This window comes from Typopeltis vanoorti, chromosome 16 (genome assembly GCF_054136105.1).
Source record: "Typopeltis vanoorti isolate ZY-2024b chromosome 16, IOZ_Tvanoo_1.0, whole genome shotgun sequence".
Lineage (NCBI taxonomy): Eukaryota > Metazoa > Arthropoda > Arachnida > Uropygi > Thelyphonidae > Typopeltis > Typopeltis vanoorti.
In genome coordinates, this window is record NC_143564.1 from 43,861,033 (window position 1) to 43,880,211 (window position 19,179).

General features: G+C 36.2%; 1 protein-coding gene across 1 annotated transcript in view; it reads left to right on the forward strand.

Moving 5' to 3' along the window:
* The window catches only part of LOC150097979 (proton channel OtopLc-like), a 76,350-nt gene that overhangs the window by 21,476 nt on the left and 35,695 nt on the right, over nt 1-19,179 (forward strand). The window contains exon 3 of the mRNA XM_090406651.1: nt 16,933-17,041. Coding sequence (XP_090262777.1) covers nt 16,933-17,041 — 109 coding nt within the window. The remainder of the gene's footprint in view (nt 1-16,932; nt 17,042-19,179) is intronic.

The window sequence follows — 19,179 nt, forward strand, 5'->3', positions numbered from 1 at the left end:
AAGCTATTTATATATATGTACTGTAATTAACAGCATTTTCTTCGGATTCAATAAACCAATGCCAGCCTGGTTGGCAAAGTGGTTAGCGTATCTACTCTCCAGCCAAAATGCTGCAGGTTCGAATCTCGCCGTGGGCATGGATGTTTGTGATTGTCTGTGATTGTCTGTGAAAATACTAGTAGTGGTGTTGGTCGGCGGTAGATGGCGTTTGTGCAGATGATGAAGGTAGTTGCGATTGGTGGAGACGGAGAGTTATAGAGCAGGTGCCAATAAAAAATAATAATAATAAGAGTATATATAACTTTTTATATCACACACACACACACACACACACACACACACACACACACACACACACACACACACACACACACACACACAGTAGCTTTCAATAATCATAGCACCTTAATGCTATGATTATTGAAAGTATGTGACAGCTTGGTGTAAAAAAAAAGGAAATTAAAATATCATCCGACATCTGGTGGTTGTAGCCTTTTCTGGTAGTACTTATAAGGAAGGATGTTCCAGAGAGTAAAGGAGTGGTGAAATGACAAAAATGATTCAGCATATAGGAAGTATGTCCTTGATATAGTCAAAACGAATTTTCAGTATTTTCGATACACCTTCATTTGGTGCATCAGATACATCAGTCCAAGAAAGGATACGCAGGATTCTCTGCCTGTTATCAATGGTAAGAGGTAGTCAATTACGATATTTTTGAGAGAAAAACATAGAACTATGTTTTGGATGCATTGAAGGAGACTGCAGTATTCTTACGTAGTCTCCTTCATTAAAGAATAATATGAAAGCCAATGTTTCAGACATTAATTGTAGAAGCTCTTCAGCCTTAGAATGTCTGAAAACTGAACTATATAGTTTGTCAAATAAACAGGGAAAATGGAGTACCACCATCAACAACACTGATGCTGATATTTTCCCAATAACTGTCTTTTTCACACTTTGTAGAAAACTAAGGCACGATATTGGGCTGGAATATTCATAGAGTGGGGAATGAAAGCCTTCATTTCAATAAGGGCAGTTTCTGTAACCAGTCAGGTGTTTTTAGCCGGTATAAATTGAAGGAATATGATGTCAAGTCAGTGAAACGGTGGTGCGTGAAATGGTTGCAAGAAGGGAACTGACGGAGCTTGAAAGAAGCGTTGTGATAGGATGCCATGCTGCAGGCCTATATGTTCAGCATATTGTTGACAAATTGGGTCACCCCAGGTCAACAATCTGATATGGAAGCGCAGGGAGACAACTGCAAATGTTACCCACAGTGGACGACCTACAACATTCACTGAACGTGACTGTAGGGTGCTAAGAAGGATAACATGTAAAATCTGACATTTATCGGCGGACGTTGAATGTGGAGTTACAGTATCAACTGGAACAAGAATCTTCACGAAACATTCAGAACCGAGACTAACAACATGGATTTCCTTGGTGGGATGGCAAGATGGAAACCCCACATTACTCGAACCAACATGCAGCGTTATCCTCAGTATATGTACAATGGGACATGGGAGATTGGAAAACTGTCTTATGGAGCAACGAATCACGCTATACCGTCTACCGACAAGATAGACGGGCGTGGGTGTAGTGGATACCCGTTGAACGTCTCTTACCAGAGTGCTTAACCCCAACTATGAAATTCGGAGGTTGAGGTGTGGTGGTATGGTCTTATTTTTCATAGTTTGGCCTCGGACCTCTGGTGGTGGTACCACGAACGTTGAACTCCGAGAGGTATGTGAACATTCTAGACAATGCAATGTTTCCTAGTTTGTGACTAAATTTAACACACGTGAACCACAGTAGTAGCATTTTTATTACGTAAATATTTCGTCCTAGGCATCTTAGGGCATCATCAGTACAGTATGACAATACTAGGAATCACAAAAGAAAGGGCGCGTACGTACAAAGGAATCCAAATTGCGTGCAGTGGCACGTTGCGGCCTGAACTTAAATTAAATTAAATTGAATTCTTCTTCTTCTTTCACTATGCCTTATCCCATGTTAAACGGGGTCGGCGCACCGATCTTCAACCTTCCTCTTCCAAGTTCTCCGGTCCAGGGCGTCCTTCGGACTCCATCCTTTCTCCCTAAGATCCTCTGTCACCTTATCCCTCCACCTGAGCTTGTGCCTGCCTCTTTTCCTCCTTCCCTACAACTCCATATACTCCACTCGTTTACCAACATACTCCTCACCCCTCCTCTCTACATGTCCGAACCACCTCAGCCTACTTTCTTGTATCTTCTTGCCAATTGGTCCCACCTTAACCGTCCCTCTGATGTAGTCATTCCTTATCCTGTCCTTCTTAGTCACACCACTCATCCATCTCAACATCCGCATCTCCGCTACCTCCATCTTCCTCTCCTGTGCCTTGGTTATAGGCCACGTCTCTGCACCATGGAGCATCGCCAGCCTCACCACCATCTTATACAGCTTTCCTTTCCTCTTACAACTCACTCTCTTGTCGCATAGGACCCCGCTCATCTTCTTCCAATTCATCCAACCGCATGTTCCGCATGTTATTCGGCGCTGTATTTCCTCATCCAAGTCACCATTCCTCTCGACAACCGACCCAAGGTACTTGAATTTCTTCCCTGAAATTAGCCTTTCACTCTGGAGTCGTATGGCCATATCCTCGTCATGCCCCGTTGACATATATTCAGTCTTCGCCCGGTTAATTCTCATGCCTCTCTCCTCCAATGCCTTTCTCCACTCTTCCAGGGTATTTTCAAGCTTCTCTCGGGATGATTCGCATAGAACAATGTCGTCGGCAAACAGCATGCTCCATGGTGCCTCCTTGACATCCTTCACTAGTACATCCATGACCAGGTCAAAGAAGTAGGGACTCAGAGCTGACCCTCGGTGTAGCCCTACGACAATGGGGAACCCTTCTGTCATGCCGACACTAGACCTGACCTGAGTTTCTGTTTCCTCATACATCTCCTTCACCAACCTCACGTACTTCTCCGACACCTCCCTTCTTCCTCATACACCTCCATACCTTCTGCCTTACCACTCTGTCGTATGCCTTTTCCAGGTCTATAAACACCATGTGCAGATCCACTTGAATCTCTCTATATTTCTCCATCAATCGCCTTAGCGCAAATATCGCATCTGTTGTCCCTCTTCCTGGCATAAATCCAAACTGCTCCTCACCAATTTTCGTTTCCTGCCGTATCCTTCCTCCAATTACTCTTTCCCATATCTTCAATGTGTGTGATATCAGCTTGATCCCTCTATAGTTGCCACAGTCTTGAACATCTCCTCTTCCTTTGTAGATTGGGATGAGAATACTTTTCCTCCATTCCTCTGGTATCTTTTCCGGGCTATTTTCCTCATCAAATCCCATAACATATCCACGTCCTCACTGCCCAAATTTTTCCACACTTCCCCAGGTATCTGGTCTGCCCCCACAGCCTTTCCACTCTTCATTTTTCTTAGTACCCAATCCACTTCCTCTCTACTTATGTCTTGCACCGGTCTCTCGTTTGCCTCTCCATCCTCACACCTCCCTCTCGGATTCTCCTCATTTAGTAGTTTACGGAAATATTCTTTCCATCTTCCTCTGATTTTGTCCTCCTCTTGTAATACTACTCCTGAGGCATCCTTTATCTGCTTGACTGATGTTATGTCTTTCGAGGCCTTATCTCTGGCTTTCGCTATTCTCAACAACTGAGCTTCACCACCGTTTCTCTCCAGTTCTTCATAAACCTCATCAACTGCCCTCGCTTTCGCCCTTACCACAGCTCTCTTTGCATTTTTCTTCGCTAATCTATATGCCTCCTTGTCGGCTCTAGTTCCAGTCATGTCCCATTTTTTCTTTGCCTCTTTCTTTTCCTTGATCTCCAACTGCACCTCCTCATTCCACCACCATGCCTCCTTATCCTCAGGCGGTCCCTTTCCTGATGTTATACCAAGCACCTCTTCTCCAATTTTTCTAATATTCCGACTATTAACGTCCCACCATTCTTCCGCATCCTCTAGTAACTTCATTTCTTTCAATACCTTTTCTTTAAACTAATTCCTTGAGACTTCCTCTTCCAATTTCCACCACTTTATTCTCCTGTGTATCCACCACTTCCATCTATTCTTCTTTTCCCCTTTTATATCACAGTCTACCACAACCAACCTGTGCTGTGCCTCTACACTTTCTCCATTAATCACTTTACAGTTTTTCACCTCCTTCAGATGTTTCCTACGGCACATAATATAGCCAATCTGACTCATTCTATCCCCGCTCTTATAGGTTATCAGATGTCCAACTCTCTACTTGAACCACGTGTTAGCTATAGCCAGATTGAAGGCCACAGCATATTCTATGATTCTTTTACCTTCTTCATTTCTTTCACAACTACTCCAACCCACATATACCCTTTCTTCACCGCTTCGTCGCCTTCCTACATGCCCATTCAGATCTGCTCCGACGACCACTCTCTCACCATCAGGGATTCCCATTACTACTTGGTCAAGTTCTCTCCAGAATGTCTCTTTCTCCTCATCATCACAACCTACCTGTGGGGCGTAGCCACACACTATAGTAGGCACACTTCCTCCCATCTCAAGCTTAACGCTCATAATCCGATCATTCTTCGGCACACCTTGCAGACTCCACTCTTCAGCTCCTTATCGATGATAATTCCAACTCCGTTTCTTCCCTTCTCATTCACACCGCTATAAAACAGTTTATATCCCTCCGCCAGCTCCTTTGCTTTATTGCTTTCCACCTTGTCTCCTGCACACACAAGATCTTCAGCTTCCTTCTTCTCATCATGTCCACTATCTCCCTACTCTTCTCATTCATCGTACCCACATTCAGCGACCCGATTCTTACTTTACACACACTCTCTTTCTGTTGGACTCGATTCTTTAGCCGAGTCCGTCCTTGGTTCAGTAGCCTAGCCCACTTCTCACAGTCCTCGGGCGACAGAACTGCGCGTCGCTTACGGGGAGACGCCCTACCCGTGGTCCTTTCTCTGTTATCCAACATTTCATCATTGGCTTTGGCATGGTTTTTTTATGGCTGGATGCCCTTCCTGACGCCAACCCTCCCCAGTTATCCGGGCTTGAGATCGCACTGAGAAGACTAATTTGCCCTCCCCAGTGGCTGAGTTTAAATTAAATTAAATTAAAATTAGTTACAGGTAAGTTATTATTTTACACAATTTTGTATGACAATTTCCCATACGTTAGCGATGGGAAGAATATCATTGCGGTTTAGATTTGGTCTGTCGAGTAGGGCTTTAGCACTTTCTTTATATAAACGTTCATATTTATATGAAGATCTGTGTAGAAGTTTTACCTTTTTCCAATGGATCTTTTGGTTTGGGTTTTCAACTCCGTGTTGAGCGAGGCCTGATTTATGCGGTTTGAAGAGGCGGATATGGTCTTGATGTTCCGAAAACTGATCTGCATGTCTGTCCAAAATAAGATAGTTTACAGGAGCATGGAACCTCGTATACACCAGGTAGTAGCATAGGTGAAAGTTTGTCTTTAGGTGAGGGTAACAAGTTTTGGATCTGGTTGATGGGTTTGTAGGTGGCAACAAGATTGTATTTCTTCATAATTTTCGAGAGCCGTTCGGAGATGCCTTTGATATAAGGTATGGGAATCCTATGGGGTTGTTCTTGTCTAGGTTGAAGTGCGGAGAAATTGCTGATGATTTTTTGAGTTGTTTTGAGATTGTAACCATTTAGAGTGGCTGTGTTTTTGATTATTTCCAATTCTTGTTTTAGAGAATACTGGGAAGAGCATGATCTGTGTGCTCTGGTTACCAATGATTTAGTGATGCTAAATTTTGGGAAATTTTGGGAACTTAACATAAAGTATGGGAAATTGTCATACAAAATTTTGTAAAATAATAACTTAACTGTAATTAATTTTAATTTAATTTAAGTAATTTAATTCAATTTAATTTAATTTAAGTTCAGGCCGCAACCCGCCACTGCACGCAATTTGGATTCCTTTGTACGTACGCGCCCTTTCTTTTGTGATTCCTAGTATTGTCATACTGTACTGATGATGTCCTAAGATACCTAGGACGAAATATTTACGTAATAAAAAAGCTACTACTGTGGTTCACGTGTGTTAAATTTAGTCATGAATTCTCCACAGATTTCTCTATATAATCATTTCCTAGTTTGTGGCGTTTCTATGGAACTGGCCGTTGTCTCTTTCAAGATGATGCACCCTGTCATATACTGCTGCTGTGGTAACTGTGTGGTTTGTGGACATGAAGGCCAACACACTTGACTGTCCTCCACATAGCCCTGATGATCACAACCCTATTGTACATCTGTGGGATGAACTGGAGCATCGGGTGAAGTCAATGGACGTCCTCCCCACAACAGTTCAGGACCTCATGACATGCCTACAGGAAGAATGGTCTAAAATTCCCATTGATCGCTATCGTACATTTCTGGAAAGTATGCCCAGTAGGAGTCAATGCAGAGAAAGGCAGTCCTACATATTAAGGTGGATGACATGGCCGAGATGGACGACACAATATGGTGTCCATTGACTGCTTTCCAAGCAGTGTATATGGTTGTGCTTAAGGTGTTTTGTAAAGAACTGGCATCATTTTATCCCTCATTTTTTGATAAATTCTTGATCCAGTAGATGGTGCTATACCTTAAGCAGGATCAAAACACTTTGTATTGCGGATAATCACTCACAAGGCTGAATTCGAGTGGGTTCTCTACAGGCCCGATTTAAGCCCAGATTTCGAATTACGGGGTTATTTAAAGAATTATGTATTTGTTAACAAATCTGCAAACATATTATCGCTAAATTAAACGATCGGAAAAGAGATCAGATCAGTTCCAAAGGCTATGTGCTAAGGTGCAATGTAAAACTTTACGGACTCAAAAATTCTTAAAACTAAATGATGGGAGAGGGGGAGATTATCATGGACATTGGAACAGCTCCGGCAGTAGAAAGTAACGGGTGGTATTATTTCTAAAACAAAACTGATTTATCTATATTATATGAAATTTAATTCAATTTGAATATACAAAATTCAATTTGAATTTTTTATGTTTTAGACCTATTTTCTTGGGATGTATAAAAAATTTAATCTGGTATTTCAAATGAAAATAGTTATTAGAAGACTCATAAACTAATATGATGAATGACACTCGGGATAATACAAAATGTTTAGTTTAACAAGTTCATTGTAAGCTCTCTCTCACTCTCTCTGTGTGTGGTGATCTAAGGGTATACTCGATTCCTTGATTCTAATTTTGCGTACCATAAAACATATTATACTTTTGGTTGAACTGGCGCCATCTTGACAACTACTAATCACAATGGATGGGCACCCATTTTGTGCTCAAAACTCTGAGTAGGTCAACTATCTTAAGTTAGGTGTAAAACATTTGCATTTAAAATACTACAATATTTTATTTGTGTATCACATTTGGCATTTTTCGTTTACAAGCCTGTTTTTAAAATCCATTTTATTTGCGGACAAGTATTTCTACATCAGGAAGTAAGTTCATTATCATATTCACATATATAGATTATTTACAAATATACAATTGAAGTATTACTATTACATTTTTGTTCACTATAAATATTCATTACAAAATTTTAAGTGAATATCTTATTTAAATATGTATAAATAATAATAATAATAATAACAATGTATTTATATTTATATTTTCGCATTATATATTTACAATGATTCATTAATTGTATTAAGATAGAAAGGTTTTTCATATTAACGATATTGGATGTGGAATAATTTTATATAAATATCCGCATAATTCTTTTCTGCATTTTGTTATTTACATTCAATCTGCAGTTCATTTTAATTCACAAATTATATTTACAGTTTTTTTTTTCTTATGAGTAGAGAATGCTGAATGGATTCCTTTCACTTTTTAACATTGTTATTTTAATCAATAATATTTTTTTATTGTTCTTTCAAATATTTACATATGTACAATGATAATCTATTCAGCATATTATTTTACAAGGTTCAGCACTTTGTGTTACATATAATGAGATTGCAATAGTTATGATGATAACATAGGTTTTTTTTTTGCTATTTTTTTTAAAATAACAATCACCGTAATAATTTACAATTATATTGTTCAGAGTTACATAAGTTATATAATATTACATGTTGTAGTTTACTATTTTTTTTTTTTCAAAGTTTGAATAGGTGTGATTATACAACAGTATTTACACATATGCAATCAAAATATTATATTTTCTAATTCTCACAAACATACAGTGTAAACTCATTATTTACATTTCTTTAATTACATTACAACATTTGTTACATTTACTACATACATTACATACATTTGATTACATATGATACAAAATTACTTACATTTGTTTACATATGATACTTACATTACATACATTGGTTTATATGTGATATGTACATTACATATGATACATACTTTTTTTTATTTATTTTTATTTATTTTATTTTATTATTATTTTTTTTTTTTTTATCTTGGATGAGAAGTAATTTCTCATGTTAAAAACGTTTAATTTTCTTGACCAAAAAGCTCTGGAAATACTTTTATTGGGATTATATTGATCAAGTGTATATAATAACAACTAAGTTAAACCAACTAGTTTCACCAACTAAGTCTGTTGGCATCTTCAGGGTACATAACTGATGTACAGCACTAAAAAGTAAAAAACTGTTACAAACTATAATCAACCGATTCCAATTATATTAAACAAAGAACAGAGTGCGTACAATACATTCATAGAGCGTGGAGGATATCACTTGTTGTTATTTAGGAACGTTCTATAGTTGGCACTATAATTCAGTTCTGGCGAGTTGAAGGGTCTGATAAGGGTCTTCCAGATCACGGGAAAGATTAGTCCTTGGTTCCTGTTAAGGTTTTGTATACAGCGGGCAACTGTTGTGGTCTCCTTAAAAATTCGTGAGCTGAAGTCTTCCTCCATGTAAGGAATTGTGCTTCTATCCCACTCTATGTTATGGTTCGTTCTTGAGAAATGAAAAGCTAACCCCGATTTTTCTTCTCTGTTATTACCGACGTCACTTACGTGTTCTTTTTGCCTAATTTCAAGGCTCCTTGAAGTTTGGCCGATGTAATTCAAGCCGCACGAGCATGGTATGTTATAAACTCCAGCATATTTGGAGAAAGGATGGCTATCTTTTGGAGATCTTAAGAATTGTCTAATCGTTTCTGTGGGTTTAAAGGCCACTCTTATTTTATGTGGTCAAAGGAGTCTAGCAATCTTATTGGAAACTGTCCCTAAGTATGGAATGACGATGGTAGAAATATAACGTACATCATATTTTTTCTTTGTCGGGGTTCAGAGAAAAGTATCTTGTGGACGAGTCTTCGAGGAAATCCATTCATGGTAAGGTTGGTGGATATCAGGGATAGTTCTTCCTGGAGGTCTTGTTTATCTGTTGTAAGGAGAGAGGCACGGTTCTTCAACATGTGTACAATACTAAGTTTCTGAGAAACGTGGTGTTCTAGAGTGAATTTAATTGTGTGGTGTAGAGAGTTGATTTTGTTAAGAAAGTCGAACAGGTCATTTTTTGTGTGGTTCCAAACGATAAAGATATCATCCACGTATCTCCACCATACTGTGGGTTTAGGGTCTGTTTGAGTTAAGATTTTACTTTCAAAATCCTCCATAAAGAGATCAGCACAAGATGGAGAGAGGAGGCTACCCATTGCAAGGCCAGTCAATTGTTGATATATGGTTTTATTCCATAAGAAAAAGTTTGATGTTAAACAATGACGGAACAGAGAAGTAATGTCTTGTGGGAGCAAACTTCCTAAAATGTTGATGACTTCCTCCACAGGGATGTTAGTGATTAGAGATGTAACATCCAGGCTGGCGAGTAAATCCGTATTGGAGATAGAGATGTTGTTCAGTTTCTCAACGAAATGTTGCGAATTTCGTATATGTGTCTGAATTATGGATGTGAGGTTTGAGGAGGCCTGCCAGTGTTTGGATAACAGATAAGTTGGCGAATTGATTTCATCCACAATCGGACGTAGTAGTATTCCATTTTTGTGAACCTTAGGAGCGCCATATAGTCTTGGTGTTAGTGGATGCATGGATTTCAATCTTCGTTTTAAGTCTACAGACCAGTTCTCCAAATGACGTATTAAATCGTTGGTATCATTGTGGTTCTTTAGTGTTGGGTCTGTGACTAGGACACGGTAGGTTGATGTATCCGACAATAAGCTTTTAATCTTATCTTCGTAATCACTGGTGTTTAAAATCACTGTTGAATTTCCCTTATCTGCCTTCAATATGATAATGTCTTTCTTTTTCTTCAAGCTATGCAATGTTCTTTTTTCCAGAGTAGTGATGTTTTTGTTAGGAGTTCTGGAAGATGAGAGGATGATAATGCTTTTTAATCTAATATCATTAGCTATGGGTTCCGGTAACGACGAGACTGCCTTTTCTATATTACAAATGATATCCACTTTAGGGACATGATCAGGGGTTAATCAACTCTCTACACCACACAATTAAATTCACTCTAGAACTTGAAGAAGATAACCAATTATCATTTCTGGACACTTTAATTAAGAAGCTTCCGAATGGTGGTATCAACCTCTCAGTTTACCGCAAACCTACCAATACAGGACAGTATTTACATTTCACTTCCTCACACCACATTTCTCAGAAACTTAGTATTGTACACATGTTGAAGAACCGTGCCTCTCCTTACAACAGATCAACAAGACCTCCAGGAAGAACTATCCCTGATATCCACCAACCTTACCATGAATGGATTTCCCTCGAAGACTCGTCCACAAGATACTTTTCTCTGAACCCCGACAAAGAAAAAATATGATGTACGTTATATTTCTACCATCGTCATTCCATACTTAGGGACAGTTTCCAATAAGATTGCTAGACTCCTTAGACCACATAAAATAAGAGTGGCCTTTAAACCCACAGAAACGATTAGACAATTCTTAAGATCTCCAAAAGATAGCCATCCTTTCTCCAAATATGCTGGAGTTTATAACATACCATGCTCGTGCGGCTTGAATTACATCGGCCAAACTTCAAGGAGCCTTGAAATTAGGCAAAAAGAACACATAGGTGACGTCAATAATAACAGAGAAGAAAAATCGGGGTTAGCTTTTCATTTCTCAAGAACGAACCATAACATAGAGTGGGATAGAAGCACAATTCCTTACATGGAGGAAGACTTCCGCTCCCGAATTTTAAGGAGGCCACAACAGTTGCCCGCTGTATACAAAACCTTAACAGGAACCAAGGACTAATCTTTCCCGTGATCTGGAAGACCCTTATCAGATCCTTCAACTCGCCAGAACTGAATTATAGTGCCAACTATAGAACGTTCCTAAATAACAACAAGTGATATCCTCCACGCTCTATGAATGTATTGTACGCACTCTGTTCTTTGTTTAATATAATTGGAATCGGTTGATTATAGTTTGTAACAGTTTTTTACTTTTTAGTGCTGTACATCAGTTATGTACCCTGAAGATGCCAACAGACTTAGTTCGTGAAACTAGTTGGTATAACTTAGTTGTTATTATATACACTTGATCAATATAATCCCAATAAAAGTATTTCCAAGTAATTTCTCAGCTTTCATCCTCGAAGCTTATATGTAAGCTTATCTGAGGATGATACCAGTTGGTTGTTATTTATTGGTTTGTTTGCTGTGTTGGGAAGCAACGAAATCTATGATTGAGAAATTCGCGCGTGCGCACACGCACGCTCGCACACACATAATATATATATATATATATATATATATATATATATATATATATATATATATATCTTCATTATTTATACACCGTAGTGACCGTTTTGTTACATAATTTGCAGTCTTTGATTATGAGGATTACGTGTGGATGAGTGAGGCAGCTTAATCCCACCTACTTCGAAGCTATAATAATAATAATAATAATAATAATAATAATAATAATAATAATAATAATAATAATAATAATAATAATAATAATAATAATAATAATAATAATAATAATAAATGACTACAATACGGATACATTAAAAAAGAAACAGAAGGATTTATTCTAGCAGCTCAAGAACAGGCATTACAAACTAATGCAATCAAAGCAAAAATTTTGAACATCGATAATAACAGCAAATGCAGATTATGCGATCAGAAAGATGAGACTATAGAACATTTAATAGCCTCATCTAACATCTGCAGCAAAATAGCTCAAACTGACTATAAATACCGCCATGATCAAGTGGCCAAAATAATTCATTGGCATGTATGCAAAAAATATGGCTTTCCTACTTCTGATAACTGGTGGCAGCATAAAATAGAGACTGTATTGGAAAACGAAACAGTAAAAATTCTCTGGGACTGTCGAATACAAACTGATCGGCATTTGGAACACAATAGACCTGACATCGCAATTATCGAACATCGACAGGATGTTCGATAATTGGATTATCGATATTGCAGTACCCAGTGATAACAACATTAACGACAAAGAACTGGAAAAAAATACTAAATATCGAGATCGGGTAATCGAAGTTTGCCGGCTGTGGCTTAAACACACCGAAGTCATCCCAGTAGTTATCGGTGCGACTTCAAAGAAGCTATCCAACTATTTACAGCAATTAAACATCAATGAAGTGAACCCATATGACCTATAAAAAACAGCATTACTTGGAACAGTCCATATTTTACGACGCTACTTGACGGGCTATTCTTAGATTCTTGGGTAGAATCAGAATTGTTCTGTATCACCAGTCAAATTTTTGTTTATATGATATCTTGTATTGACTGTGTATCAATTATGTTAATAAAATAATAATAATAATAATAATAATAATAATAATAATAATAATAATAATAATAAATAGATCATTTTATTCAGATTTAAGGCAAAGCATACAAAATGAAATGAATTAAATGAATAAAATGAATTAAATATGATAAATTTTTCATAAAATTAATATTTGCTGATTTGATGAGAAAATAAACCAGTTACGTTTTTAATTTTTGTAACTGAATTAATAAAGACTTTAGAAATATCATCATTTTCTGATGTGCTAAACCCTGAGAGGGATGTACTACTACAACTTAAGATTACCTTATTACTAGCTTCCTATCAACAATTTTCTTCCTAACTAATCTGTTATTTGCAAGTTCCTAATATTGTTAGTATTTTCCTGGTCGTTTAAGATACTGCATAAATCCGCCTAAATCTTGGTATATTCACTGTCATTGCATCCTTCACTTGGTTTGCTGACCTTTCCTCTCCTATTCCATGTAAGCAAACACATTCCCTTAGATTAGCTCTTCTCACACATTCTCGAATGCTAATAATTACAAATTCCTTTTTTATATTCGCATTTTTAATGATTCTGCACGGATGATGCCGCGTGTGACTTCATAACCTAATTTTCTTTATAATTCTCAAATCTGTAATTCTCTAGGCTTTGACTAATGTTTTATTCCTGGCACAGATCTCAGAGTGGACCTGTTTTCCAACTATCCATAATTAATTTGTATATAAATTAAAAATGATCTATCTGAATAACTTAAGTATTGATATTCTGTAAGTTCATCATTGATAATCCAGATTTATTCATGTTTCTGTCTGTCTTCATAATTATGATCTTTTATTGTGATTTTCACACTAAATTGCGAGAAATCTTACTTATCCAATTTCATTAAATATGTCTTAAGAGCTGTAGCGGAGCTATTTAGGAGCGTAACATCATTTTCACAAAGTAAAGAACTGATATAATTACAATTAGAAGTTACTAACGTCTTGAGTTCGTGCTTCTCATTTTGTAATTAATTCTAAATTGGCAAAGCTAAAAAGGATGTTGAGAAACTTTTATTAGAGGAGTCACTCAAAGTGGGTTTTAAGCTTTGCTGAATTCAGAATCAGCAAAGAAATAATTTAGTTTCTCCAATTTTAATAACAGATTTAATCTTCATTTCTCCACAGTGCAATCCATACAGATGGCAAATAACAGCGTCAATAGTATTCCAGAGTTTATATCAAACTGTTTCCTAATATTTTCCAATTCTAACTACTGATTCACAACTAATGTATTACTTATATTGTATATCGCTCTGTATAATGTGCTCTACATAAGTGTAACATTTTGAATAGCTTTTCTCTTGGCACTTTATTAGGCCATTTCTAGATATATTTCCATGATTACTGGATTAATTTTTAAATAAAATATGATCCTGTAAACTCTTTATACCTGAACCAAGCTTATTCTTCTGAAAGTTTATCTTTCGCACATTTTGTTAATTTTGTTAAGTCTCTGCTCAAGTATGTCGGCGTAAATCTTACCTGAAACATCAAGTATAGAAATTTTTTCTGCTATTCCATTTTATTTTTATTTATTAATAAATGGATGCTATGAGTATTCTACTCCAAATGAGCAAATGCTGATATGGCAGCCTATTGTACTACCTCACTAAGAAATGGATTATATCTAAACCGATCTCCCAATTTTGTATTGACTAAAGCTGCACTTATTTAGTATTCATAACTCGTCTATACAGCTTGCCCTTCTACTTTTGTCAGTGATTTTCTGTTTAAGATAATGGGAGCCGTGACCTTCTTTTGCTGACTATAAGGTTATTTATAAAAGTGCCTACTCATTTCAGAAACTTAGCGATGTGCAAGCAAACAGGATTTCAAGAATAACTGCCACTTTCTTCAAGTAAAAAGCATCCTTTCTCTACTGATTTTTGATATCATTCAGATAGCAAAAATGGCATTGCATCAGTCAAACGACTTCCATTCTTGGAGAAATAACTTCAATTTTCTACCAGCATAAACATATGGTCAGTTTATCTTGCTCCAAACGTTACTTAGCGCAAGAACTATTTATTTTTTGCACATTATAGAATATTTCACTCACGTTTTTAAGGAGAAAATAATATGTTTAAAACTAATTTTAAAATACAATACTCTATTCAACATAAGATGAATCAGACTGAACTGCAATCCCTTCTGTCTTTCATTTTTTACTGACTGATTCCGCTCACTGAATCAGAAGGCAGTATTTTTCCCCCTCTGGATTGGCTTCTCCATATAAGTTCATGCATCGTTCAACTACATTTGCATGTAGTTGAACGATGTCATTTTAACTCTGTCATTTTCCTCAAATCTTGCGAGAAATCGAGCCATCATTCAGCCAACATCTATTTTCCGTCGACCTTCAAAGTGATCTTATATACCACATCTCTTCATTCATCCTTCCTTCTTCTCTATTATAGAACAAACTGCCACTATTAGTATTTCCCAGAAACATCAAAGTGCAGTTGCTTAAAAGAAATGTCAACATCTTTATCTTCTCAATTTAATTCTTAACTCTTGTTACTGGTGGTATATATTTACAATCATTCGAGCATCGGAGTAACCAGAGAGACTCTCTGCTCGTCATTCGCAACAGTTCATGATATACGGATTTTCTTTTTCATAGATCTTCACTAATGCTAAAATCTCTAGTATTATTCTTTTATTATGCTAATCGCAGTTACGAAAGATGAAACTATAGATGGACTTTCATCGATCGGATATGACCGATGAAACCCCATCCATACTTTCGCAAGTGACTGCTTCTGGAGCAACAATACGCACTAGCGCCATGAACTGATTTTGCTGTCTTTCGGTTAGATTATAGATATTTACCTCATTGTAACTAAATACAGTCCTTTATACTTTTTAGCAAAACAAAAACAAGCAAAAAAAATCCTTTTTCAACTATGTTTGCCTTCGATTATATTGAGATAATAAAATTATATTTTTTCTTAGATTAATATTAACACCCAGTGTTTTCTGGTATAAATACATTGAGGACTTAACTAGTGTAATCATGAGGAGGGACGCCTTTGTAATGCAGTTAGAAGAAAGATTGTGACATTTGACTGGAAAGACTTCAAATTCTATACAATGCAAGATATTTTCAACTGAAGGCTTGTCCATATGATAGGAGTGCATATTGCCATTTATTTCTTTCCTAATGGTTCTCCTTTAGAAAATGTTAGTGATTACTCGCCTGCAGGAAAGAAATTGGCCAGAGAACATAAGAAAATGATATTCTTGCGTCATAGTTGTAGTTGCTTTGGCGACTAAATAACTAACTAAACAACAAATCAGAAAGTTCAGCATAAATTACGTTCTGGACATTACTTTTTAGTTTAACAACTACAGTGAATAAATTCCACCCCCTCTTTCCATGTTTGAAACAGTTTCGTTCAGCATTAAAATCAAATTAACTGAAAAAAAAAGTGACGTCTATTGTGAAAGAAAAAAATCCAGAAGTCTACGAAGGTAATCAGAATCTGGTATAGCCAAGGCCATTTGTCCGGTCTACCACCTGGATTCCTTGACCTCAAAACCCATTTTGTTCTTAGATATTCAACAAGATTTAAATCAGTGATTTCTTCACTTTCCCTAAAACCTTTAAAACACGAAAAACTAGCAACCATCCAGCTTCAAAAATAAATCCATTTCAAACTTGCTAAACAAGTTTTTCATTATTATTCATTCTTTTCATATATACACCTAACCTTGGCAAGATGTAACTACACTTTACACTTCTTTAAATCAAGTGTGAACAACTGTTTTTTCCACATGCTAAATTTTCTTGTTCGTTTGCCTCCTCCTCTCAATAAAATTAATGTGAGGAAAATTTATCAGCACAGGATTATTTTTCTAAGAGTTACATACAAATATAAAGTTTCGAAAAAAGTCTCAAAATTTTCCTTTACACTTTTCATGTGTTCTTTCGTGTGTTCTCAAAATATTGTCGATATATTAAAAATATCGAACGAAAAGCAAATTAAATTAATCACGTGACATAAAAAAATCCATGCTATTCTAAGTTACAATAATCCATGCACGGAAGTTATGTTTCTGAATGTGTAATTTTTTTTAATTTCCTGTATTCAACATTCAGAAGAACTTTTGCTGAAATAGGAAGCTGTATATATGGCATTTTTCTTGTCGTGCTAGGGTTGGTGGTGTACACTGGAAATGAGAGTCAGAGTGAGGAATTTATACGCGAGGTAAGTATTTTTACAACCTATGCTTATAAACGGCATTCTCTATAAAAGTCACATAATGAGGAGATTTTGATTTCTATTACTTATCTAATAATGAATGCTTCTTCAATTAATGAACATTCTGCCAGATTTAGCACAGTAACTACTAGAGTATAGTGTTATATTTTTAATGATGAACGATATAGGTACACATTCTTAAAAAAAATCTGAATATGTACGCGTTTTCTTTACAGACGGAAGAGGTAATGTTTCTAAACATTTTAACACATGCAAAAGTTTATTATATATCAATTTGATTTGATATATAATAAACTAAGTAAAATAAGTAACTAAGGCCTTAGAACCTGTTACATTTTAATCCTATCTTATCTCATCACATAATAACATGATGAGATTAATCTCAAAATAAGGTAAGCTTAGTCATTCTGTTAATAATATTGCTTCTATCACTACAAATTTTAATTTTAATCAAATTTTTTGCTTAAATTATTCTAGATGTTATGTGTCGTGTATACCCTTTCCAAAATTAACTGACCAAATTAATTTTTGTTAGCTTAGTAATTATCACCTCAGCGGTTTAAGAAACATATTAACAGATTTCTTCTGTCGTATATTATTCAATTATCCATAGACCACATGTTTTATATATACAGCAAACTTCGCATAGTCCGGCTTCGATCAGTCCGGATTCACTATAGTCCGGTTTTAAATCCTAAAAAATTAGTACACAAATATTCTTTTTTTATATACATAAATGTTCGGTTTTTTCCCTTTATACGGTCAAGTCTCTTTTTGTGCGGTTTATTTTTATGCGGTTTTAACGTTATGCGATACGATATTTAAATTTTTTCAGGGGTTCCCCCATTGTATATGTATGTACCTAGACTCTGCGAGAATGTAAACGCGGCATTATGTTCAACGTCTTAATGTGTAAGCTATATATAGTACGAGTATGCAGTGGACATTTGTGAACTTTAATGTTGAATTAACTTCTGTGTCTATCAGTTTTCGATGGGCAAATCTATAGTAAAGTTGATTTGTGATAATTAAATTTTAATCCCATTTAAAAAAAAACTACATAATGAATGCAAAAAGAAAACGTGAAAGTGTTTCTGTCACCAAGAAACGTAAATAGCTCACTTTAGAACAAAAGGTCGATATAATCAAGCTTCATGAAGAAGGTGCATCCTTTGTTAAAATAGGCTGTGAAAAAGGAATGGACGAGTCATCAGTTCGAAAACTTATCAAAAAAAAAAAAAAAAAATCAATACAAATCGCAAGATATGGCTACGGCTTCTTATTTATCAAAAATAGTGACTAAAACCAGAAGCACTCGAATGGTAAATATGGATACAGCTATTATCCATATGGATCGAAGATTTAATTCAAAAACGAGTTCAGCTTAGTCAAATGGACATTCAAGCCAAAGCATTAAGTCTTTACAATGACTTGAGGATTATTGATAATACAGAAAACGAAGGTGAGGGAACAGTGAATTTTACGGCAAGTCGTGGGTGGTTTTTTCGTTTTAAGCAACGAACTGGTATTCACAATGTTCGTATTGTTGGCGAATCTACCAGTGCAGATGAAGAGGCTGCTTTAAGATATCTGAAGGAATTGAGTGAAATCATACAAAAAGGTGGCTACAAAGATGAACAAATATTTAACGTTGATGAAACAAGATTATTCTGGAAAAAGTTGCCGTCACGCACTTTTATAGCAGCCAATGAAAAGTCCTGCCCTGGATATAAAATTTCAAAAGACTGTCTCACACTGTTATTAGGTGGAAATGCAGCAGGGGATTTCAAATTAAAACCGATGCTTTTGTACCCTGCAGAAAATCCTAGAACTCTTAAAAATGGATCAAAAAAATAATTTCCCAGTGTTGTGGCGTTCAAATAAGAAAGCATGGGTCACAAGAGTTTTATTTGAAGATTGGTTCAACAACTTTTTTTGCCCTACAACAGAACGTCATTGCAGAGAAAAAGGATTAGATTTTAAGATTTTATTGATCTTAGTTAATGCCCCCGGTCATCCGCTGGTCTTTGTGATTTAAATGAAAATGTACAAATAACTTTTCTTCCACCAAATACGACGTCGGTGATCCAACCAATGGATCACGGTGTCATTGCGGCATTTAA